Source organism: Phymastichus coffea, unplaced genomic scaffold (assembly GCF_024137745.1).
Source record: "Phymastichus coffea isolate CEN01 unplaced genomic scaffold, Cenicafe_Pcof_1.1 PCOF00028, whole genome shotgun sequence".
Classification (NCBI taxonomy): domain Eukaryota; kingdom Metazoa; phylum Arthropoda; class Insecta; order Hymenoptera; family Eulophidae; genus Phymastichus; species Phymastichus coffea.
In genome coordinates, this window is record NW_026706839.1 from 1,689,366 (window position 1) to 1,715,959 (window position 26,594).

At 38.5% G+C, this 26,594-nt stretch overlaps 1 protein-coding gene across 1 annotated transcript in view; it reads right to left on the bottom strand.

Moving 5' to 3' along the window:
• The window catches only part of LOC131675721 (neurotrimin-like), a 117,505-nt gene that overhangs the window by 17,213 nt on the left and 73,698 nt on the right, over positions 1–26,594 (bottom strand). The window contains exons 2-3 of the mRNA XM_058954829.1: positions 21,050–21,144; positions 10,722–10,929 (exon numbers count right to left, since the gene is read on the bottom strand). Of these exons, the coding sequence (XP_058810812.1) occupies positions 10,722–10,929; positions 21,050–21,144 (303 nt within the window). The remainder of the gene's footprint in view (positions 1–10,721; positions 10,930–21,049; positions 21,145–26,594) is intronic.

Genomic DNA, 26,594 nt, shown 5'->3' on the forward strand with positions numbered 1-26,594 from the left:
ATACTTTTGAGCCAAAATATTTCACCAGTTTCATTGAAACAATGTATTATTTAAACAAATTCTTTCTACTAATATTATTGTCAAATATTGATTACCAATATTAATAGTAAAAAATAGCGTTGTAAAGACAAGTTACAAATCATTTTTAGATATTTTGTCCAAGTAAATTTGTATTACTCGTCACATATACTTTATATAAGTACTTTTACAAAGAACTACTAATGAATATTACATAACTTTATGATCTTGGCAAAATTAATTATTAAAAGGAATTTTAAGTTAACTTGTTACGCACTTTGTGCATACAGTGTTCTGAAATTCCAACATGAATTAGCGTAAGTTTTGGTACAACTTAAGAAAAACAAAAAGAAAATGATAAATCAAGTAGACACAAGAATATATCTATTAAAAAGAAAATACACGCTCGTAGATTTACGATACTTATTCGTAATAGACACTCAATTTCTTCTTAAATAACCAAGTCAGCATTCGCAGTAAATATTCCAAGCATCATTCGACTTTCATTACCATCAGTTCTCGTGTTACCATCCATTCTTGTGTCGAATCTCGGCATTGTACGGTATTCTACTTTATTCCACTGGGCATACGCGTGATTTTCTTTTTGTCCGCCCCTATCTTTGAATGACCGAAGTCACATTGGAGTGCGCATTAAACCGGATCCGCCCTCTTCCATCATCCCCGTGTCCTCGAATACGTCCCTCGCGAATAATGTCTTACAACACACGTCCACGCTATATATACGCACGGTACAAATCAACCCACGGGCGATTTTATTTCAGCTCTCCGCGATCCCGGAACTTCGATTTGCGGTCTGCCGATATGTCCCAACCATCCTACCCCAAAATCACTGACGAGCCGATTTCTTCTTTTCTCTTTCTCTCGTTTCCTTTTCAGGGGGTTGACACAGATGGTTATGTATATGAGTGCGAACTGTATATTTGTTCGGCTACGTCTCTTTTGGTATTTTACTGCTCGGTTCTTGAAAACTTTTCAGGTTGTAAACTTTTAGACAAATGTAAAAAAGTTTTAACATCTTGTCATCAAACTTACAGAAAGGGCTTTCAATAAATAATAAACATATTACTTTTCCGTGTTCGTATGATTTTATTCGCCTCTTTTAGTTTTTATTTTTTGATAAATAAATAAACGTACTATTATCATCATTATATATTTAAAAATATATGTGATAACATTTATATAAAATATAATTTATATATATATATAAGTGTAGATTTATTTACAAATAAGCTAATATTATTATACCAATATTCCTTTTTTCATATTTGTAATTACAATTACCACATTCAATCAATGTGGAAATCTATGTACGACAATGGCAGAGAGAAAATGTAAGGAAAATACAAGTTTTTCTTCGATATTAAAGGATATTCATTAAAAAACTATTTATTTATTTTAAGGTATCGTAAAAAATTGTATTTTGCAATATATGGTTTTATATAAACTGATTGTAAAAAAAAAATTAATCTGAATTTAACGTGATATGCAAGCTTTTATTTTCTACAACGGAATTACTGGCACCAGTTGAAATAATAAACGCGAGAATAAATGAAAAATATTACGTTCATAAGAGGAATAAAAATACGATAAAAATAGTACCCCTAGCGCACCAATAAAACACATACAAAACTTTTACAAGCGATTCGATTTTCCATTCGACTGAATTTTCGTTGTCCCTCGTCCGCCGCGATTTTTCTTTTTTTTCCAACTTGCAATCTACTTTCCATGTCGAATTTCGTTTTTGCTCACCTGTTCCTCCAGCCGCAATCTCAGTGGGGCGAGCGCGCGCACTTCAAGTTTCCCATCAATCCGACTACTCGGACCACTCGGATAGCGCGTCCGATTAGTTGGCGAATCGGATCCTCTGCACTTTTTCCTGTATCGTCGCCCACCCCTTATCCTTGCTTTTTTATCTAAGCTCCTCTCGAGCTTGGCCGCGAATGGAGATTGATTCGTTCTCCGTGGAATCCACTGGTGGGCGCTAATGCTCGATTCTTCTTTGGCTCCCTTGTTCGTGATGGGAAATAAATTGGGTTTCATTGTCGTGGTGCACGCTCGCATTCTCCCTTTGGACGCTTATTTTCATGGGAAGGCGTGCCGCAGACCCGTCGCAGGACTGTATAAAATGCGATTTGTGCCGGATAATGGGTACGCGCGCTTGTGTTTATGCTCTTATTTGAGATCAACGTGGAGTTTAGACGCAAGTAACGCGAGTGACTGGCTTTCTATTCGAGGCCTTGTCTCGATTTTCACTTTTCTTTAATCCCTTTCATTTGACGATTTCGCATACTCAAACAAGTAATTATTTTTAATCTTCGGGAATTGAGAAACCATTTTAACCATAACCATTTCCGTTATTCGGTCACATAATTTTAATTAATTTTTCACAGTTATAAACATTTTTATATTGCTTCCATTCAACTATTCATTTTTAACATCACATTGTTATGCATGATTAATGATTAATTCAAATATTGCCAATAACTCTTGAATGAAAACGAGTATACATATGTAATAATCACGGTGTAATTTGACATGAGCGTTTCTGGTAAATAATTCGGTTAGCAGAAAATTAAAATTCAATTTGGCAGTAAATTCAATTTCATATCAAGGTACATTTTCGCAGAAGAGTTATGTTACAATTTTATTGCTGATACTGTTTCACTTCCGCGGAATATTTCATCAATAATACCGAGAGAGTCTAGCGACGTTTTATCTGGAAAAAATAAACCGAGTAAAGCCCATTGCAGAGCAATTTGGAGCACCATAATTCGGTACAGTGATTCAAACCAAATAAACTACAAAGAAATATCGGCTATTACGACACAACGCACAAATCAGACAAGAGCCTACAAAAGAGAGAGGAAGAGAGAGAAAGAGAGGGAGACGACGGAACGAAAGGAGCTTGCGAATGGATTGAAAATAAAAGTGAGGCGGGACAAAGCTGGTTGGCTTGGGCCGATGCTGCCAATCCTCGAGGGAGAGGCGACAAACCGAGCGCGAGCAAAGTCCGCGGGGGGGGGGGGGGGGGGAGAAGAAAAGAGAAATCTAAACGATGCAAGTTGAAATTGGACGCTCAGGCCGATCAAGAAGGATTCGCTTGGACCTTTATACCTGCCGAGTCGAGCAGACGACGACGACTGAAAGAGTAATCCACGACAACGACGCTTCTTCGAACTCGTCGCGGCGCGAAATTCTTTTATTTCGATATAATAGCTCCTCGCGATAAAAAAATATCACTTCGTTCATCGCCGTTGCCATACTGTATATATAAGGAAATTACCAAGGACTTTATAATCAGGCTTACGAGAAATTTGACTTACGTCAATTGGCAAATTCAATTGATAAATAAAGCCTTGAGGGTGGACGGACAAGTACTTTATTCTGTATACAGGACAAAAGCCTGAATGATTAAAACACTGCCACAATGCGCACTGTGCACTCACCATAAAATTCAGAAACTCTCCGCCTACCATTCCAATGGCTCGCATACCAGTCGAATGGTTCGCTAAGGCTTCGCTGGACTCAATTAAAATACGTTTTCACGCCATATAGTATTCAATTGTTCTCGGAATAGATTAAATGTTTGACCAATCAAACTCTTTGTGATTCACAACGATCAAATGATTGAAACGCTGGTTACATTTAATTTTCATTGTGTTACGACAGTCAATCTTTTTCAGAATTTCTACTAATCAAGCTCTGAATGATCGTTATGCCGTAGGAAACTTGCTGTTATACAATGGATTTAAATATTCCTAGCAATAGTATAAAAACAATTATTGAAAATCTGACCTATCGAAATTTGATTGTCACTGTTTATTAAATATGATTTATCACATTATTTGAATACCATCACATAAAATTATTTTCATTACATGCTATTTATAAAAGATAATCAAGATATCAGACAAAATATACTTTTAGAAACTAATTTATAAAGGTGATGCTATAGATTTTAAAAGAAATATTTGAAAGCTGAAGCATCCTTGCAAATCTCATTAAGTCATCAGTCAAGCTTTCAGATGTAGGATAAGAAGTTGAGCTAATTGGACTAATAAATCTAGCATCAGCAGAAAAGTACACACTAACTATCTGTAAATATAAAGAAATCAGAGTAAAGAAGTGAGTCTCATCAAGCTCAAAGGCAAAATTACAAGTTTTTAAATATTATGCGCACAAGCTTCAAATAGATTGGCGTGCGCTGATAGCGTCTAGAGTGAAATTGATGGAAGTAAGGCGCGCATACACTTAAAATGGAGAGCAATCAGAGCAAGCTGTAAATTCAGGTGGCAACTTCGGCGAATCTGATTGGCGTGCCAAAAGGATATCTCCTCGGCCGAGTCGAAAACTTTTCGCTAAGGTTTACACTTGGCCTGCTTGAGCCGAGAAAATTCAGCAGTCGGGAAGAGCGCAAGAGAGAAGTCATAAGTATTAAGATACACAAGATCGGACAAGTCTCGAAGTTTCGAGCTGCTCTCGCAAGCTTCTCACCCCCCCCCCCCCCCCCCCCCCCCCGACCCGTCCGAATCTCTATCACCAAAGAGACTCTCGTTCCTCAAGCTCCTTAAAGAGGATTCTTCTGCGTGTCTACGCGTTTTGCTAACAATTTCGATGAAATCGAATCTTGTTATAGGTTCTTAATGAACTTTTTAATAAGCAGTGTATTATTTCGATAAAATAATAATTTTATTCCGAATTAATTTTCTAATATTTATAAATCCACTACATTAAAATGTGCCATTTCCATTTTATAGATAAATATATTTTTTTCATCAAACGGTGGTCTGTACGATAAAATTAGTTTCTATTCGGATTGCAGCTTTGAGGCACAGTAAATAATTCACTTACGGGATATCATATTTCTCCTTTAATATCGAGAAACTTAACTAAGTTTAAACTCCACGTACCGAAGAAATTGAATCAATTGACGGTAGCAACGACTCGAAACTATTTCGTTTTAGATGATGGAAGTTAAAATTAGATAAAATTTTCAAATCCAAATTTGAAAATATTATGATGAATTTAACTGTTTTCATTTATGATAAATACATTTTTTGTGAAGCTAACCGTGGCTTGGAAAACCAATTGAGAGCAGAATACTAAATTAAAATAAAAAATGAATGAATTTATGCAAAATCATATCAATGAAACATAAGTGTAAGGATGAGAAACTGATTGTTCAATAAAATATCTCAATTATTCCAAGTTCGGTAGTGAATTAGACTACTTGGAACGTTGGGCAAAGATGCAAGAAATAATTCATCCTCGGCAAGGGGCAACGAAGCTTTTCGAAAGGGGTCCCAAGAGTCTGCTCTAGCGGGCAAACCAGATAAAGAAAAATTCTGCGCGCGCGCGGCGCGGTGCGCCTCGAAAATTCATAAGAACCGCACACAAGTTGCCGTGCATCCTTCGTACATGTATGTATGTGTACATACATATGTGAAAGTCCCAGTAAATCCAAAAGTGCACTCCAACAAAGAAGAGAGCCAGAGCGTATCAGAAAAAAAATCTCTTCAGTCATGGGACGGGGCAAGGGGGACCTTAGAAATTTTTTAATAAGATGCGAAAGCGTGTCTCTCTCTCTCTCTCTCTCTCTCTCTCCGCCAGGCAATCTGTCCCCATTATCATCGGTCTAACAAAGGCTTGTGCACGGTCCGTCGAAAAGAGAGTATGTGTGCGAGCGTGTGCGCGCGCTGACTGATTTCGCGCAGACCCTTAATGCGCGCGACACAATGAGCAGCCCCGCTTTTTACTGGACTTTGCCTTTGAAGTCGGGGAGAGAGACAGAGAAACAAGCCACTCGTTTCCAAGCCGTTGGATACAAGTGAGAGCATCTCTCTGTCTATTTGTATGTGTGTGTGTGTGTATGCGTGCATGTGTGTGTGTGCCAATTCCCTCTGGAGTTCTCGAGGGCGCTTCGGGTTTCATTAACGGACTCTTTTGTACTTGGCTGATTTAATTTGAGCGATTGCCGATTTATTTATTTCCCAGAGCAGAGCGTAGCACGACACGATATTGCGCCAGTATAGCCGGACAATCGTAAGCTGAAGTGGCCACTCGGGCGCACTCTTCTAAAATGCACGCGCCTAGGCCCTTTTTTGCCCCGTGACGGATTCACTATCTCGTGTCGAGTGATTGAATTATCTGCTCAGTCGTACGATTCTTTAGTGATGGATCTATTCTATAACACCATCTTCGTTAATTATGATTTGCGAGGGGAAAACTTGTGCGTATGTACTCTTTTTTACTTTTTAGTCGAAAAATATTACTCTGATACTAAATCGTATTCAAGAGATACAAAGAAATCTTTGTAGTTCAGTGGTCATATGATGTTTACTTGATAACAGAGGTGAGTGGCGCCCTACTCGAAAGGTAAATAACACGCGGCCGTACACTCGAAAATCATTTCGGGTGACTTTCACGCAATTGGTCAACGGTCGAAGAGAGACGATCGCCCGGCTCTTTGATTTCAAATCAAGCGTAGCTAATATCAACGCGCGAATCGCTGATTACATTGACTTTACTTGTTCGACGTAGAGAGCTGCCAGCGCAAAACGACTCGTAACGCTCTGCCGCCTTGGGTGTGAATATTGACCATGTTTCGGTGTTTTATATTAATTTAATTGACTGGAAATCAATATTGAAGGTATGCAAATACCTATATATAATGAATTAATTAGCACATAAATCTAATCGTTCTATTTTTGTACATATTGCACATTATATACTTAATCGAAAAAAAGAATAGAATATAATTTTAATTAATGTATCAAATTCACATGTAAAATTACGTACTAAACTGTGCTAAATTACTCTAAATTTACAACCCTGATTTATTTAATTTACTATTAAATGAATAAGCACATATGTTTCCGTTATAAGAGGTACATTATAAAATAATTTATCTTACAATTTTACACAGCGGTATTGTAAACCACGACTATAAAGACATAAGTAGGATATTACTGAGCAAGAAAACTAACTCGAGAGCCGTAAGAATTTGAAACTTGCAACAACTGTTCCGCAAACTTGTTAATGCGGACTCATTGTTATTGAAATATCATCACTATAGTTTTGACAACTTGGTATAACAATGCCTAATACATTCGTGCGTTGCCTCATTTCCCATGGAATATAGCAACAAAAGGGTGATAACTGCCTAGATCTCAAGGAAGTTAATAAAGAGAGACGCTTTCCGTTTTAACGCCGGACATTTTTCTCTCTCGCTTTTTGCGGCGAAGAAATATTTTCTGTCTCGCGCTTCGCTGCCGTCTTGTTATCCGGCCATAAAGAGGAGACCAAAGAAAAAAAGGAAAGGGAAAGAGAGAGAGAGAGAGAGAGCAAGTGGATTGTCGTCGGCGTATGTCTTGCGTGAAAAGTTCGGTACTCAAATCAAGTGCAGCGTGAACCACCACTTGCTGGACAATGGGTCGCTTTATCAAATAGAAGAACTCTTGCCTCAATAGCAAGCTTGACAATGGAACGATTCTTTTTTTTCCCTTTCCTTCTGTTTTTCTACCATGCTCTCTCTCCTCTCTCTCTCTCTCTCTCTCTCTCTCTCTCTCTCTTGCGATTTGAAGCTTCTCTTTCATGTTTTAATGATGATTGGATTCTCAACTGGAAATATTACGTCGGATAATCCTTTGATATCTACAAAGTCAGAACTCTTTTAACGACCGTGAGGTGAAATAAGAAACAACATCTGGTGGATTCGTATATTTCTTTTTCAGCTCTCACGTTTTGCAGTCTTCAAATATTCTTCTGCAAAGACTTAAAAAAAGCTTTACGAGAAAAATTGCATATTTCATATCCATATTGTATATTACGTCAAGACAGGTGACAGTCGGGTTATAGTTATTATCGATAGGTTCATATCGTCAATGTCGAAATAAAAGCGTTCTGTTTTTAAAGCTAGCAATAGAACTTTGGAATGTTTTGAGAAAAGAACGTGCGGATGGACGTATACATATATGTATAGTTGGTAGAAAAGCTAGAAGGCAAGGGGCGCAGGTCGTAGAACAAAGTCCCGGGCAAAACCAAAGTACATCCACTTAAGCCCTGCCCACGGAATGTCTAGCAGTTGCTCCGAGCTTTCGCGCGTTATTCATTACTGTAGACGGCAGTGGTGGCTGCAAGCTTTCTCTCACTGCTAACCTCTTTCTCGCTTCTGTTGGTATGGCGCTAGGCGTGTGCCATTAGCTCTTCTTCCCTTCTAATATCATGAAATGCCAGACTAATTCAGCCGGCAAGCTAACAACCTCGACGACCTATTGTTTGCCTTCGCACGAGTAGTACGCGCTGATATCTCTTCCATGATTTTCATTGTTTAGCTCTCGCGCGTAGTCGTCGTCGTCGACGTCGCGAAACCTTCGCGTGAACTAAATTAGACAAGAGTTAACTAGCAGCAGCTCTCAGTCTGTTTTCGCCTTGCAGCCTGTTATCTTTGAGCGACTGATGAGAAACTCGCTCGAATACACGCATTCTCTCCGAATCTCAGTATCAAAACACTCGAAAGTCATATTAATACGTGGATGAGAGTTTGCGCTATCAAAAGGGACGTGAAGCTCGAAGCAAAATACGACTTTATTACCATTCGTTCGTACGCCCGCGAGAAACGGATATACATACACACGCAGCAACTGACATCAAAACTAGAGCGCGCAAGTTAAGCTCGAGCAGACTTTGTTATGGACAGCCGTTGCGTGGAAGAGCAATTGTATAGCAGGAGAATGCGATTTGCGAAAATTTCAAACATTCATCGCTACTCGCTGTAGGCCATAGTGGATCCGCAAGTTTCTTTATCACCAACACCCACGTAATCGTAATCTACTTCGGCGTGCATTCGAGCATTAATACACCGAGAGAGAGAGAGAGAAAGAGAGAGAGAGAGAGAGCGTGGAAGTCGGTACTTCCACAACTGACTCGGTTCTTGGAGAAGTGCCGCTTTGCTAAGGCCACTTGCTAAGTTTGTCGATAGTTTGGTAGCTCTGTCTCCCTCTCTCTCTCTCTCTCTCTCACTCACTCTGGTTCGGGTCAACATCGTCTGACTATACAATACTAATTGATACCTTACAAAAAAAATTTATACTCGAAAAAGCAACTCGTTGTCTGTTTGATCGTCTAATTGCGAGATACGCTCTGCTATACACTAGCGATTACCAGCGTATGCGCATGTACATAAGTGTATATACACAGATGTAGGTGAGTATGTGTACGTGAGGTCGTGGTGCTCGAAACTCGCCGATTCAATTAACGAGGAGCATTAACTCGAAAGTCTATCCCCCTAACTTATTGTGAGCCGAATAAATAAGGCACTAATGGGTGAAGCGCTGGTGTCTCGAGTGCGAGATAGCGAACATCGAGTGATTAAAAAAGAAAAACAAAAAATTGTTTGCCAATGCACTGAGTTAATTATATTCTGGAAAGCTTTTAGTGCTCTAAAGTCAAACATTAATTATGCTTTTGCGGCTGCCATTTGACGAATAAGTTTCAAATCGATGAAACTATATGCAGCGAGTAAATGGTATACTTTTGTCTTTTATAACTAAAGTTATTTTTTGCTGCCTGAAACTGGTGCCTGCACTGAAATCATCGACAATTTTGGACCGCAGAGCTTGCAAGTTAAATATATTTTAAGCTATAAGAAATTAATGTCCGTAATGTGGTATTCTTTGTCTAAAGTTTAATTATTGAAGAGATTGAAAAAACATCGATGATGTCAGCTTGATTACTCGTGATCAGGCAAGCATATGTAGAAATAGAGAGTCTTAAGATATCGAGAGGGTACAAACTCATCTAGACGTACATCCGGATGCAAAGGAATTACAATTCACGAGATGATTCCAAGCTTTGATCCCATTCATCGAACGGACATCCCATTACAGCTTACGTCTGTTAGCGATTCAATCCCGCGAGATTATGCGCGCCGTCGACGTATAACGCAACTGCTCTCGACTTGCCTTTAAGGAAACTTCATCTCCCTCGTGAGATCGTTTTCTCCCGTTTGCTTTCTCGCTCTCACGTTCTCTCGCATGCGCGCATGAGAGGAAATCCGTAAAGAGGCGAAGGTCAGCTTTGACGTTTGTGCTATTGCACTCTATCCACCGAGATTTTCATGCATGCAACGCACGGGAGATTGAGTCTTTCAGCTTCATTTTTATAGGGTCGAGCGAGCGAATAGTTTGCTTTTCTGGGTGTGTCGAATGTACAGGTGATTTTCAACTCTGAGATCAGTTCGCAAAATCTCGATTAAATTTGATGGGAAAATGTCTTTCGCGTAAAAAGCCTTTTTGGGCCTGCGAAAAGGAACTTCAATTGGATTTCGATATTTGATAAAAATAGCGTGGCTGACCCGTAAAATTTCGATACAACGAGAAACGGCAGCTTATCCTGAAGTTAATTGTGTCGGAGTCAACTTTCTCGGAAATAATATCCAAGAACGAAAACTAATAACCAAAGTTTCACTTTGAGCTCGATATCTTATTCAGTATAATGAAAGCAGCGGCAGCGTACAGCCATTGGGAATAGAGTAGCTCGACAAGCGCGAGCTTCGCGCTCGCTGCCAAATGATTATTCAAAGAGCTGATGAAACTTAGACGAGAGCTCAGAGAGCAAGAGGGACAATGTCGTCGACCTGTAGCTTCAACACGCAAATACTATGTATATATAGATGAACTTACCGACGACATCGAGGTAACCGATTTGGCTCTTCATCGGGTCGGTGTTGATCTGACACATGTACCAGCCACGATCGGTCTCCTTCACCTCCTTTATGTGCAGGAACCAGGTGCGGTGCTCGCTATGGCTCACGCCTATCCGGTGGTTTTTCGTTATCACGTGACTCGCTATCGTCAGTATCGTTTGCGTGTCGACGCGCAGCCAGGCGACCTGCAACCACACACGCGTACCATTGATTACTCGAGAACTTATTTTTATTCTCTTCTTTAGTTCAGGCGTTATTTCATCTTTTATCGTCGACAGTCTTACGTTATTTATCAGCTGGCGACAATTCCGTTCATTTTAATTTCCTGAAGTTACGAAAAATTTATTATACAGCCAGGGATTTGTATACGAAATCGGTACGTCTATTGCCACATTCAGATATTATAATTGAATTTGCACGGAATTCATAATGAAGATGAAATTATCATGTTTTAAAAGTCTGCGAATAATGTGAGTTTTGAGAAAAAAAAAAGCAATTTTCTCGCTGCAACTAGAGAAAATCAGTCTCAAAAAGGGCTGTTTTGTTTAATTTAATGAATAAAGTTGAGAAATAATTAGTATCATTACATTCTAACGCGGATGAGTTTCTTGAATAAGAAGGCAGAACGAGTTCTACACAGCCTTCGTACAGCTGCCAATGAATGGGAGTTGCAAAGCGCAATAGAGAGCTTTCTTTTTCGTTCTCGTGTAGCACAAAGAGTCGTTTATACGAGAGTACAAACGAGACAAGTTTTGCATGCTATATGTACTTCCTTAAGCCGCCAATCTGGAGCTTGCGGTTATTTCATGAAAAACGAGTCACGGCGAGGAAGCAGATATTTTTATTTAATTATTGAAGTTTTATCGAAACAACGGTAATTTTGTTTCAATCTGACTTTAAATTAGAAGATATATTCGTACGCCATATTTATAAACGGAATCAACTTGAACGTACCATCTCGGAAACAATGTGTATTATAATAAACGCTGACGGAAGTTCAGAGCATAGAAAATATGGCATATTTGTTCAAGCGATCTTTTGAAGACCCTGCCGAAGTAACGAGGTTGGCACGAAGAACGCCTGGTGCACAAGAGCTTCAAGGGCGCATTACGAGTGCAATGCTCAAAAACAAACACATGCAGAATCTCTTGCTGTACCATAATCATTGTTTTCGAGCTACGCGCTTTAATGCAAGTCAAGTCAAAGCTACACATTAAATGGTCTCGAATGCAGTGTACGCTTGACGTTTAATGCGTCTGTGATGCGCATCGCCGGTGCATTAGTATACAACCTTATCAGCTTTGGAATTACGCAAGCGAAATAATATTCGCTGTACGTTGAGACTGTTTATGCTTCGTAGGAGCTTGTTTTGTGTACAAGATATGGCGAATTGATGTTTATATCTATAAGATGTTATCAAGTTGCTATTGAATATATTCGGACGAGTACGTTCGAAACTTAAAAACACCAAGTAAGAACGGCCAAATTAGGAACTACAATGCTAACTTATATATTTTATGCACACGCACGTTATATCGTAATAACAAGATAAATATTTAAATTAAAAATTTAAAAGTATAACGCCACGTGTAATCGCGATCGAGAATTAGTTGATAAATAAATTGAATTCACAACAATGTTTGATAATGCTATATTCCAAGCGGTTTACAATCTTGTTTCAATTTGAAGGAGCTTTTGGGGTAATGAAATAAAAATTAATTGACAATTAATTTGAAAAATTGGGCAACGTTCGGATCATATTTCGTATCACCTTTTTAAAGGTCTAAAAGTCAAGCGAATATTACATTCTGACGACGTACAGTTCACAATGTGTACTGTTTCATATTATATGTTTGTCTTTGCGTATGAAATAACGACTTTTCAATTTGCTCGACAATAATGTTATTCGCTTAACGTTTATTATCAACCTTTATTATCAATTAATCGAATCGTAAAGATCAGAAGGGGAAGAAATTTTTATTTGATTAGTACTGAGATCAATACTTCTTCAAATGAAATTCATAACAGACTAAAATAATATTCATCGCTTCAAATGTAATCTGATTAGAAATGAATATAAAAGATTGGATATAATTCCACATAGAGATTTTTAATTATTTTTTATGTAAGTATATATATACGAATACTGTTTTGAAAGAAGCGACTACATGTACGTGTATATCTATACGCAAAGGGTAGTGAATTTTTTCGTTCTCATGTCACGTGCCCATTCATAGCTATATCGTGGTCGCGTGTGCCGACTCTTTCTAGACTAGCGTGAAAGTCGCCGCTCATCGCGCAGTTGCTTCGCAGCATGCGGCGGCGAGTCGGCGATATATACGCGTTCATAAAGGGCCGATTTTACAAGGAGCACATGCAAATTGCGCGGCTCGTAAATTTATTCTGCTCGGTGCGAGCCAACTTACGGCGTGAATTAAAGTAGAAAATGGCTCTTCGTCATCCGTGGCACGATAACGTGTGCCATTTCAAGAAATAAATGAAGTAATTGAAACGCGTCCTGAGTGGCAGAGAGTTCGACTTTCGACGCACGAGCCAAATGCCTGACAATGAGAGGCGAGACGACGGCATAAATCTCTATTTTAAAATAATTTAATTTTCCGCCAGTGTATTAACATTTCGTATTAGATTATACTCTGACTTTATTCAGAGTATATCTAATTCAATAGTACTTTACGTCACAATTTTTATTCCGATAATAAAAGACTAAAATTAACATTTCCTATTTGTACAATTTATGAGCAACAAAGCTCAGTCATTGTTGACTTTGCTCAACTGATTTATAAAAGTTCTTTTTATTTTTCAAATACAGAACGCGTAATAAATCTACGCATTATAGATAAAATATCTTTTCTCATTGCCAGTCGATATAAACTAAAAATAAATTTTCATTTCCAGGCTTTTCAATTGACTGTTATAAGTCTCAGCTCTCAAGATAACGGAAAATGTATTACCACGGTAATCTTACAATTTCACGACAGTAAAACTTACTTATTAAATTGCTTTATATGCAACTGAGAGTAATCTCATAGCCCAGGCGTTCTCATTTGAACTAACCTTAGTGCAAAATAATTCCGACTGGCTCTTTTCCTCTCTTTCTCTCTCAATACCATCAGACACTTCCGCGTTACCACTTGGCCCCTGCTAATTGCACGCTAACTATTTCGTCAGTATACCGCTCGAATTTCCTCGTTTTCGCTCTAAGACGAACACCGCGACGAATTCATTACGTTGTCTATATACTTTGTTGAAGGAATATAATGTACACTTGCTTGTCGTTTGTCATTTTCTATTGCGTCGAGAGGAGCAACTTGATGCCAAGCGTGCTCGTTTCAATTAGGTCGTCCGCGTTGTGTGAGCAACAATCTCCTTTTTCTAGATTTTTTTTTAATAAAAAAAGTTTCTTTATTTTCTCTCCTTTTTTGTCACATACAACGTTTCTCCGTAGAGATTTTTTAAGAGAAAACATTTACAAAGATGCGAGAAACATATTACTTGAAAAAGTTGACATTTGTTCTCAGTTGAAGATCGTTTATAGAAAGTAAATACTGTTGATACTTGTAACTTGAATATTTTACCGTAAAATTTTGAATACAAGGATATTTTTAATTCGAGTATCCTTCAACTAGATTTTTCTCGCGTTACACATACTTTACACTCGAAAATTTTTTCCAGTAGACATCCTATTTATTACATAAATAATTTTGTGCACAAATCATCTCATTAAATAAAAATCAGTATCAAAGACACATTAAGCACCGAATAGATCTGCCGTATATATCCGTTACAACAGAAAGAAAAGATCGTAACAATACTGTTGATAAAACAAAACGAAACGAAAAAAATAGAGCTTCACTTTAGATAGTCGAAAGAGGGCATCGGACGTGTGCCTTTTATCCGAACGATGCAGGATTTGGAAAAAAGCTTCTGCGACACAAAAGTGCTGGCGATCAATCAACGCGGTGAAAAAAATCGTGAATTAGGTCAGCGGACGCTCGCGCGCAACAAAACGATATATATGCGTACAAGTGTGAGTGTATACACGCACATACACATTTAAACGTGTTCTAGGGTGGAAAATGACTTGAGGCCAAGTTAATCATCCTGTATGGAGTAACCATAGGCAAGTAGGTGCGCAAACGGACTAGCAGCGCGCGTGTACGCTCGAGAGTTGGATTAAATATAACTTGGATGCGCGCTGCTAAGAAATTCATAAGGATCGTGCTGATCATCATCGTCAGCGCCATCATTATCGGATGGCGGAAGCTCAGTGATAATAGTAACAGCAGAACGCGCAGCGTGCGCCGTGCTCTCGCACTAACAATAAGCCATCTGATGTCCGGATGTCTTTAGTGTGGCAGGCGTACGGTAATCCCTCTGACTGGCAATATCCCCATCGACAAGCGCGCGGCTTGTACGCGTCCTGCTCGTTCTATCCATTCCCTCTACCTATCCTACTCCTCTCCACCACCTAGCCCCTTAATCTTGAGTAGCGTGGGGTCAAGATACGACGGGTTAAGTGAAACGCTTACGCGCTCTCGAGAAGCGAGAATTACCCTGTTCAAATGTCGTGATACCTTCAATCAAAATGTTATATCGATTTCTCAAATAAATTACACTTTAACATTTCTACATTGCAGTTGTCGAACGAATAATTATGCATCTGTATTTCCAAAACAAAAAATAGTTCTGACGCGCTCAGTGGTACAAATTTTTGTTAGGTCAGACGTATAACATAAAATTTCTCTCGAATAAGCAGATAATTCATTTTCCTATAAATTTAATTGCCACTTTATACCAAGCTTCTTTACTGATAAATTGTTGGAATAGTTTGAAATAATTTAATATTCGTTAAATTAATAGATAATCAGAAAAATTTAATAGATATGCGTTACGGTTGTTAGACGTACGAGTGAACATGACATAGTGAAAATTCCTGTGTTTCGTCTGGAAACAATAAATATTTCAATTAACATGCCCGCGAAATAGAACTATGTTGCAAATAGCACGAGATATTTTCGATAGTATTTGGCTGCCTTCAATAATAATTTTCGCATCGATAACTCCCCCCAACAATTTCCAATGCAGAATTTTAAGACTTTGATCAGCATCCAAGATAATTGAAAAATTGGGAGAAAAAGGCTGATGTTTTTGTAAGCGATCGAAAAAAAAAAGAAGCGAGAGCTTTTTGAAGCCAATAGCGATCTATTGAATGCCAATGGACAAGCGAATCTCTCTTCAATTACGCGCTCGAGTCACTCTTTGTAGAAAGTGAAAAGAGGCATTAAACGGCGCTGAGTCGCTATAATGATTTTCCTGCCTGTTCCAAGCTTAATTGACTCGGGGGCGACCGGTCGCTTGCGTTTTCACTCTAATCCTGTTTGAAAAAGTTTTATCTCGAATCCTCTCTCTCTCCCTCTCTCTCGCCGGTAAAGAGCACAAAAACGCTTAATTTTCGAGTCCACGAAGCGGATTCAGTTCGCAGCTTGGTGCGGAAGAGCGGGAAAAAAGAACGGAGGAAGGGAGAGGATGGAGAGGCGCCGAGAGGCTACTGTAAATTACGTGGATTTTCGCTCTCGCCGTAAATACTTGGGTTATCATACAGTCGGAAGCGCGACAAACACTCGTACTCGCGCGGCCAGTCCATTCATTCGCTCTGGGTTATCAAATGTAATAGTTCACGCGAGCGGCGCCCTCGAAAACTTTCATTTAGCGCCCACTCGTAATTAATATTCTTTTCGCATTAGAGAGAAGAGAGAGAGAGAGAGAGAGAGAGAGAGAGAGAGAGAGTTTCACGAGCCACTTGAACTGTAGAGCTAAGGATGAATGTGCAGCGACGGAACTTTCAGTTCTGCCGATTTGGCACTATTTTACGGGGCCACGGGCTTTTCATGTTCCGTACCGCCTCGTGTGTTCCGTGAAAAAAAAAATGATATTTCATTTGACTCTCTCTTTTCAGGCTTTATTAAAATGTGGAATTGAGAGAGAACATCTTTTTTTCGCCTCTTGTACGCGCGTATTTATCATCAAAGTTTTTGATATTTTTTTTCCAACCAAGTTGCTCCCTTCCTCTCTCTGTATCTCTGTATCTCTCTCTCTCTCTCTCTCTCTCTCTCTCTCTCTCTCTCTCTCTCTCTGTCCTTCTTTTTTAACATTGTAAAGTCTGTAAAACGAGACTCATTCATTGATGTGAAATGCGTTTAATTACCGATGTTTACTTTCACTCAAAGGACTTTGGCGAGTTGCTGTTTTGCTTTATCAGGGATGCACTAACGCGGTTTAATTAATTGAGTATTCCATCATATTCAATATTGAACTAGAAGTTTGAGCAAAAAATTATAGAAATCACCCCACCACATGAGAAATATTATGATTTTTATGCATGAAGTGGCTGATCGTGTTATCTTTCAAATTACTCAGATTAATCACACCCATGTCGCCAAAGACTGATTAAAGGCTAAGTGCGAAGATCCATTATTTCTTATTATATTCTCATCTAGACTAGACTAAGCTGCATGCATTTTTCGTTGACGATGATCCGATTTATTTTTCCTTCTCCTCTTCATTAGTATTATTTTCATAATGCGCCTCTCTTCGACGCGACGAATGCGAAATTTCATTTATCATAGTAATTAATATCAATTATCCACGCGGCAATTTAGAGCGCATTATGCAGCAGACCACATTCTAATGACCATGAAATTTATCTGACAGTTGAATGGGCGCGTTAAACGACTACGACAACGACGTTTTCCGAGAGAATTTTTAAGCATCGCTGGAAGAATAATCCTCGGGAGTGCATAAAAACAGCTCTTAACGTTCCATGAGTTACGAGATCGTCAAAATAGAAAATATCATAAGTATTTTACAGCATATAACGTAGTCTAGGAGAGTAAGAGAGAAAGAGAAAGCGTGAAGCGTCATAGGACGGTTTATACACTCGTGCGCGCGCGCGCGCGCGCGCGATAAAATTAAAACGGCACAATTAAAATTCAAACTGCGAGAGCGAGCAACACCTTTACGGCATAGTCGCACTGTCATAGTCTTGTCGTAAAATGCGCCCAACGCGCTCACTTGCTCGCTCGCGGAAGCCATTAACTCCTTAGCTCCAGTAGTAACGAACTTGTGTAGGATGCAAGTCCAACGCCGTTAATATCGTCCTCGCGTGCGCTAAAGCGACTCTTTTCCGGCTTTATGGATCTCGCAGTCGTGCGAGGACGAATTGATTCGCTCCCAATTCTTTAGTTTTCCTTCGCTTATAAACATCGTTTCGTATATATCAGCTAAGGCGAAATATTGTATTTCCGATAACTGAACGAACAAGAACATTGCCGTTTGTAATTACGTCTCGTTGTAATCCGTTCAAATCACAAATGCAACATCATGAAGTATTCCACGAAAATACCTCGGCGCTCGCAGTTAACAGCATCTCGCGAATTACGCTAATTTCGTAAACACATTATTCGCGCCTCGAAACAAAAACCAATTACCCAGTAACAAGCTAGCGGATCGACTGCCTCAGTCTCTCTCTTCGCTACTCGCCATGAAAAATAGACGGTGTAATCGGTGTGCTTGGGGAAGGACGAAAATGAACAACAATGATGAAAATCAAGCACGCAAGAAAGAGAGGGAGAACCAAAGAGATTGTGTCTTTATCCGTCATTCGCATGCGCAGGCTTGTAAATGACCCGATTATTCCAACAGCAGCACCACTGACCGGGACATTTGAAATTCATACGCGAGTGTTCTCCGATATTCCGTTGCTGCCGCTGCGCTCTGTCGAGAGCTTTTCGATGCTGAACCGTAAGTTTCAGATGCAATTCTTTGGCCTTGGTACTGCTGGAGTTTGTCTTGTGATTTATTAGCACGTTGTCAATATTCGAATAAAAAACATCAATCGTAATTTTCACGTAGCGTTTATATGTGCATCATGTTAACATTAATAAAATTAACGAGCATGAAATTTCGCATTAATAAATTCAAGTGTAACGTAACTACTGATCAAAAACGCGTCTGTAGAAAAAAAATAATAAAAAGATTTAATTTGCGCAAACGTGTATAACGAGTAGCTGCAATTAACGTCTTGATTGCTCATGGAGACCGAATTCGCCGTGTATAATTTTATCAATATATACTTAATTAACTTCGAGTCTGATGATTCGCATCGTCGTAAATTCACGCATTTACACAACCGATTAAACATCCGTAAACGCTGAATGTAATTATTCAAGCGTCGTACTACTATTATTATTCGAAATATCGAAGACAAACAAAGCGCGGCTAATTTAAATAATAGCTCACGGAAAAAGAAAACAAAAAAAACGAGCCACATAAATGCTAATTCAGCTCGTAACGCCCCGTATAGTTGCATTAAATTTTCATCAAGAAAAAACGTACGGGCTGGCATAATGAAAACATACAGGTGCAGGCGACCTTAAAGAAACTGGTATTTGCCTCTCGGGTTGAATCTCTCACTCACTCCCCCCCTCCCTCTCGTTCCGTGGTGCAAGTATCTATATGTATATGCACGTACAGAGGAGTGTGGTGCAGATCGTATATAGCATGTCCGTGGTGCGCGCGCGTTCGCCGAATAGAAATCGTTGAAATTGAAACCCGCACAGAGGAGGCAGCGGCACGTTCCGACCGCATTACCGTATATATATTTCTGCATGAGCCGCCAGGCAAACAACAATTCATTTCTGCACAATCGCGCTCGGCAGCGGCTCTCCCTTCGTCGCTCTGTGCGACGGGCTTTATGGGCTCCGATTCACAAAATTCCAGCAGGCAGAGCGAGGCACTTCTCTCTTGCTCTCTCGCTTGGGGAATATTTGTAGTATGGGTTATACTTTTTCCCTCCCAAGGACGCTAAATCATCCGCCTATTATGGATATCCCTCCGAAAAAGCTTTTAAGAATAAATTTCGTTCTGCTTTATCGTTTCGCTCGGAATACTTAATTAATGACTTGGTTATATTTTTGCGTACGTTCATGGCTGCATATTTTTCGCGGTTGAGCTTGATTTAAATATTCGGCAATTTAACATGCGAATTAGTCACTTTTTTATTGATACGGATTAAAAGGAACCGCGCTTATCTACGCAAATATCTTACCGTCCCAGCTAGGAAACTATTTAATTAATTATTGTCACAGAATCAGTAAGAAGAATAATAAGTTAGTCTGAGTAAACTGAAACGTTCGAGTTAACGTTGAAGTATTTAAAAAAAGGAAATTCTTATATCTGCAGCCGAGATTAATCCGACCATCCATTTACTGTGCAAATATCCATTTATCTTACTGGAAAGTAGATGAAAAAAAATCTATAATAGAAATGCCGTATAATTAGTAACTGAATTGTCAATATTCTCTCTGACTATCCCTTTAGATTAAGAAAAGGCGAGAGCCATTAGTATAGCTACAAAGTATTAGCGAAGCATTTGACAAGTAGAATCGTTGTAGAAGAGCGATCGAAACACAATGTATAGCTTTTCAAGTATTCGACAAGAGAATGCTAGCTAGATGCTGCATCGCTTTGACAATACGGCTATTAATTAAAGAAATGTCAAATGAAATTACAGTAATCGAGAATTATCTCGCTTCAAACTGTTTTCTTGTCAAAAGGTGCTTCTGCCTATCTAAAAGCGAACAGAATAAAGAAACAATTAAGACTAGATTCCATGCTGCTTTATTCAGGCGCTGAGGTTGCTTTAAAGAGACAGACGTTTCCTAATCATTAATTTATTCTCTCAAAAAACAGAACTTTGACGAATTAACGGAGAAACTCTGTGAGCTTTCTTTATTTTTCGAAAAAGTCTAGTTCTAGGGCCTCGAAGCAAAATAGCATAACTCATACAGAGTTTAACTTAACACTTTGGCATGAAAGTAAATTGACAAAGTAGAGTTTGGTCAGACTAAAACTTTGATATATTTTAGATGCTACTCGATTTATTATTACAGTGATATTTGCATGAAAAAATCTTAAAGAATCTATTCGTATATTTTGCTTATACAAATATCACGAGTCTCGTGCATAACGAGAAAATTGAATGACGCGAGATTGCAATTTTTCAAGATAATAATTGATAAATCATGAAATAATCACAGACAAGATTCATACAAAACGATCCCTTCAGACATTACATGTGGCTCAATAACAATGACATGAGATCCTCGAATCGTAAAAAGAGAACAGAGAGGAAAAAGGAATAAATTCAGCGGTAAAAAACAGTGGCAAACGAGAGCGCGATTTGAAAGTATAATGCGTCAGAGCAGCATGAGTGCGAATCCTTACCTTGAAGCTGGCAAGATCTTGCACAGTGCAGGCGAGAATGGCTTCCCTGCCGACGGGCGCCGTCACATTCGTAATTGGCTCCTTGAAATTGGGATCTGCAAAAGAAAGAGAATAGAAAATGACTTATGACATATGCGCGTTATATATAAAGCGAGCTATGGCATCGAGTTATAGTTTCTCTCTTTCTTTCTGTCTCGTTCTCACTCCAACGCCAAGGATTATACGAGCGTAGCATGAACACGCTCTTATATGATGCTAGCTCGATACATACACACGAATGCATACTTTTCACCGCGAGGTTTTTATGGTCGCTCGCCCGTAACAAAGTCCTCCGCGGTGCTGCATACGACATTAAAAGGTAATGGCAATAACACGTCCTCGTAATAATGCACCAGGCTACTCCGAGTTATTGCCAGACTAGGACATTCACCGCCAGCCTGATGCATCCACGCCATGCCACATAGTCAAGATTAAAGTCATGATCATCAAGCTTCGTTTTTCCTAGTTTTCAACTTGAAAATATTTCCAGGACTTTTCTCTCCTTCTATCTCCAGAGAGTTCACCGACGGATATTCGAGTAATAAAAGCGGATCGCTTGACGAGTCTTCGATCCCATCTTTTTTCGAGCCAAAATAAAATGCTCTTTTATCGGATCGAGAGTTGAAGCAGTTTAATTTATTCGCAAAGTAGGAGTCAACAATTATACAGCTCGGCTAAAATAACGAGAAGCGGCTACGGCACGAACGGCATTTCATTGCGGACATTCAATTTTATAAATAAAACTTATTTCTCTCTCGAGCAAATCATTTTTACTTCTGTTTTACCTGGGATAAATTATCCAAAGCTTTTTCATATAGAGAATAGCTTCATACCATTGCAAAAACGAAAAACACATTTTTATTTCTCTCTGAATACTGAAATTAATACCGATAACGAGTTATCAAGCACAATTTCAATCTTTGTCAGAAAATGTAACGTACGCTTGATTCGCCGACTAGAAGTCATTCCATCTTTGAGGAGCCTTTTATTTTCAAATTCATTTTCTCAACTTTGCACAACTTTTTAGCAACTTTTACGAATAATTAAGAACTTTAATACTCAATCGAAATCAGCATTCCTCTAACAAATTGACAGGATTCTCATTTGATTTTACTGATTTATTCCTGAGATATGTATTTAAAATCTCTGTAAATTGCAACTAGTATGCTTTTTTAAAATTCGAGAACATTAATGAGTTCGTATTTTACATGCAATGCTCATGAAAATCCTTCGAATAAGTAAATCTTTTCACTGAAAATATCTCTATAAAAAACCTATGAAGATGCAACCATATCGTCAGCAACGACAATCTGGAGGCGGGTCTCCCGTTGTATAGCATCTGTATACTATATACGTATGAGTAAGATGTTTAACGTCGGAAATTCCTCAAGGCGAAGAGAGAGCGAAAGAGAGGGGGAGAGGGAGATAGAGAGAGAGAGAGAGAGAGAGAGAAGCGGGTAGACGTCAAGAGCCACTCGCAGATCACGTCACCCAGTTGACGGGTTTATCCTATGAAAGGCGCAGCAACAGCAGCAGGAAGGTAAGGAGCTAAGAAGTTGTAACGGCAAAACCATTACCTTCGTCGTAAGTAGCAGAGAAACCTCAAGATCGAAGGTGAAGGGGGAGGGAGGGGGGAAGGGTTAGGGTCCTCGAACTAAAGGGGTGGTAGGCCAGCATATCTCTAAGTGTCCTGATGTTTTTTTGAGAGTCTTCTGTCAAAACAGTCAAGCGTGTGAAGAGGATGACGCGCCCTTGAGCACTCTCGAGGATATATGTACGTACAGAGCACTTGCCTTCCTGGACATTTGACCGCTCAACGACACGTTTGCTTAACTCATCGATGAGTCCTTCTGAGGGAGCTTGCGTAGAAAGATTTGTAAGAGCTTTCGATTCCAGCTAATTTATACTAGCGACGATTTATTAGATAAACAGATTAGGCAACTTTCAATTGTAAATACATATTCAAAAAAGTCAATTCTGGTACCAATAGAATAACGAAAAAACATAGTATTGAGCGGAAGTGTTTTCATTTAGCCAAGATAATCTCCGAGAAAGCGAGCCTCTCTTTCTTTCTCTCTTCTTTCCGCGCAAGCTTGTTAACGTTTCTATTGCTCGGGAATCCGTTATGATTGTCGCGATACTTTTTCTTTGCATTATTGAAGTGAATAGAATACAGTCTATTAATGCTTTTGTTATGCAATATTAACGTTCGCTCAAAGTTGCGCGTAATATTAATAATTTAACGAGATATTTAGTTCCAATTTGATGCATTTTTAATTTACTTGTCCAATAACTTCAAATAGCACAGCATGAGTTGAATACTTAAACAATAAATTTCTGCATTTATCTACAAAAATGACTTCCTAATAATTTATGTAAATCTGAATACCATGTAAAGTACGCGGAAAAAAGTTTAAGAGCATTCTTCTAAAAGTAATCCGGAGTACAAATTTTCTCTTATTATAGAAGTATTTCTTTTTGTTATATAAGAAGATATTTTCTTACTGCAAGAGGACTGAACAAGAGGACTGATAACATAATAGTACATTTGGGAGATTTACGCCCGATCAAAGCGCGGGTGAACAGGCCAGATGAGGCTGAATCACTTTCTCGCACATATATCTAATTTGATTTTTCAATACGACATGTGCGAAACGATATTTGAAGCAATTTGCGTCGATCGAGTCACCGAGGATGTAGAGTCGAAAAAATCTTTTTTTCTTATTGTACACCTTATTTCATAAACACTGAGTTATAAGAAGAAATATACTAGCTCCAATGTACAGTCGAGTAGCAAAAACATAATTTTAACTAGTAAAAAATAAATAACAAAGAATAGAGTAGCATCCATCGTCGAATTTTTAAAATTAAAGCCAAGTTGTCGATTCTTTTTTTTTTTTTTTGATCGCATGAAATACGTAATGAGGATACCTGGTCGCAGCCGTTCTCTGACTCCCAATGGTCTCTTATACAATCCCCGTTTTCTGTGCTGACGTTATATATCGCGACGTCTTTATGTGGACTATGGTATAAGCATTCACCTGGACCTACATATTGGATAAAGTAGGCTAGATTTTCATCATTTTGCTACGATTTCAGTGGAATAAATTACATTGTCAATTTAACGAAAAATATGAAAATATTAAATTTGATTCATTGAAGATTTTCACAAAAGATACAAATTACAATGTATACTTGACATTACGTTCGCGTTATTGACGCACCGCAAGGAATGTGGACAAACGAATTCTTCGGTTCAAACGAAATTAAACGCAGATATCTGTGTGACCACTCTTTTCAAGTCTTCGCATTCTTGAGTCGCGTAACTTGCCATTGTTCTCTGTGCACGAACCTTCTTTTTTTTCGTCTATTGTACTCACATTGGACGAATATTTCTCTGGCAGTTTCTTTTTTCCAAGGGACACTATCAGCGGGTTGCATTTCACGCGCGATGTGTTTCCTACATAGCTCGAATTCCTTCTGTAGGCGGATTTACAGAATGCAATTGTCTTACAGTGATACTAAAGTTTTTATCATTAGACGTGTCATTCTGCTTTGTTACTTCTGTTATTAAATCTATAAATTTTAGAAACCGGAATCTTTGTTTTGTGATGCGCTTTGAATTATTAATACAGTTTCATATTCTCGACACATTCGAATTAGTCAATAACTATCATGCGCCCTACATATTCATCTTACCTGCACTAAGATAATCGATTGCATACCAAAAAATTACGTCATGATAACACCGCTGATGTATTTTCTCACATTCACTGTATTCAAATTTTAGTAAGGTCGTGATTCGAACAACGATTGACGGATTGTCAATTTTTCGTATATACGTAACGTCCAGTTCGAGATTCTTAACTTTTCAGGGAGTGAGTGCAATGGCCCACAGGCAAATGCATTATTTATTTCGCGAATGTAGGACAGAAAGCTCTCGGCGTACTCTCTCTCACTCTCTCGTTGTCCCGATGAATTATGGCCGGAAAGATTGATTGTTTGTTCGGTGAGTCAAAGTCCGCACGTGCATTTATTTCCTGGGCTCTCTCTCTCTCTTTCTGCACGAATTTTCACTCGCCAAATATTTTCCAAAGAGGATGTAGATATGGCATCGCGTGTATCAATAAACCAATAAAATTTTGCTTTGGAATTTGGTAGTAGTGAAACGAACTTACTTTTTATCAGATTGGCAATCTCGTACACTCAATAAGACTTATCTCAAGATATTGTGATTAGTGCAGATTGAATTTTAATTAATTGTTTACTGGAAATCATCTCACAACTTTACTTGACAATGTTGTTGTAAAAAGAAATTAGAGTTTCAAGAACTATTGGAAATTTAATTTCAGAATGACACAGATTACACTTATAGCAATTCATCCAATGAACATCCATCATATTGTTAGAATGGTACCATGAAAATCGACCAACAGAATGGATTTACTGATAATTTTCATCCATTCCCGAGCTAAATACATGTGAATAGATGTCAAAATAAAATGATGCACATTTTTAGATCCCAGAAATGCGAATGTAGTTCGATGGTCTGATTTTCGAATTTCTTACTTCTGGCTTAAAATATATAGTCATGAAAACTCATGAACCTTAAAAAGTTCGAACGAGCTATATTTTTTTGTATTGTTACATCATAAACCAAATTTTTTCGTGGTTCATTTATGATTTTTCATTTCTAGCGTTTTGATATAGATTATATCATAAAATCAATAGCCCCATCGAGTCTACATAAAAAAATACATCGAAAATATTTCATAAGTTTTGAAGATAATGTTGTATAGTCCTGAAAGTTGAAGGAAATAAAAATCTATATCATTATCCCTTGAATCAACCGCCGTAGGGTATTATTTTATTTGCTAGGTATATCAACGGATATCAAAAATTATTTAAAAAGATGTAATAAAAAATCTGGCTTGTTTAAAAATTTCAAAAAAGGAAAAAGTCCCTGAAAACTTTTTCAATGTTTGCGAGCGTTTTTTTTTAAGTCATAGCGTTGAAAGAAAATTTAGCGATTCTGGGATCCCAAAAGGGGTACTTTATTTTTTTTAAGAATTTACTCATATACAGGAAACAAGATAAAGCGTGAAAACGAGGTAATGCGTATTAGGATGATTTTGTGGGTATATTATTACTAAAGGCTGAAAAACTGGTAAAGGAAATTCGTCTCTCCACTTTCCAGCGAAGATTAAGCTAATGCTCGGGCACATTTGCGCTTGCTCCCTGTATACGTATGCTCTTCTCTCTCTCTCTCTCTCTCTCTCTCTCTCTCTTCACGTTTACTTTGTTTGTACCTTTAGCCGTCCGAAAGCAATCTACCATAATGCATCACATGGTCGCCGTTTTCTGCTGCTCCTCCGTGGTAGACGCTCTTTTCTACTAACGCTAAAGAATTCCAGAAGATTACAAATGCAAAGTCAACTTCGCAAGAAAAAACGTCGAGTTACTGTTCTTTTTCATTAAATTTGGTAATGCTTAGTATATGCAAGAT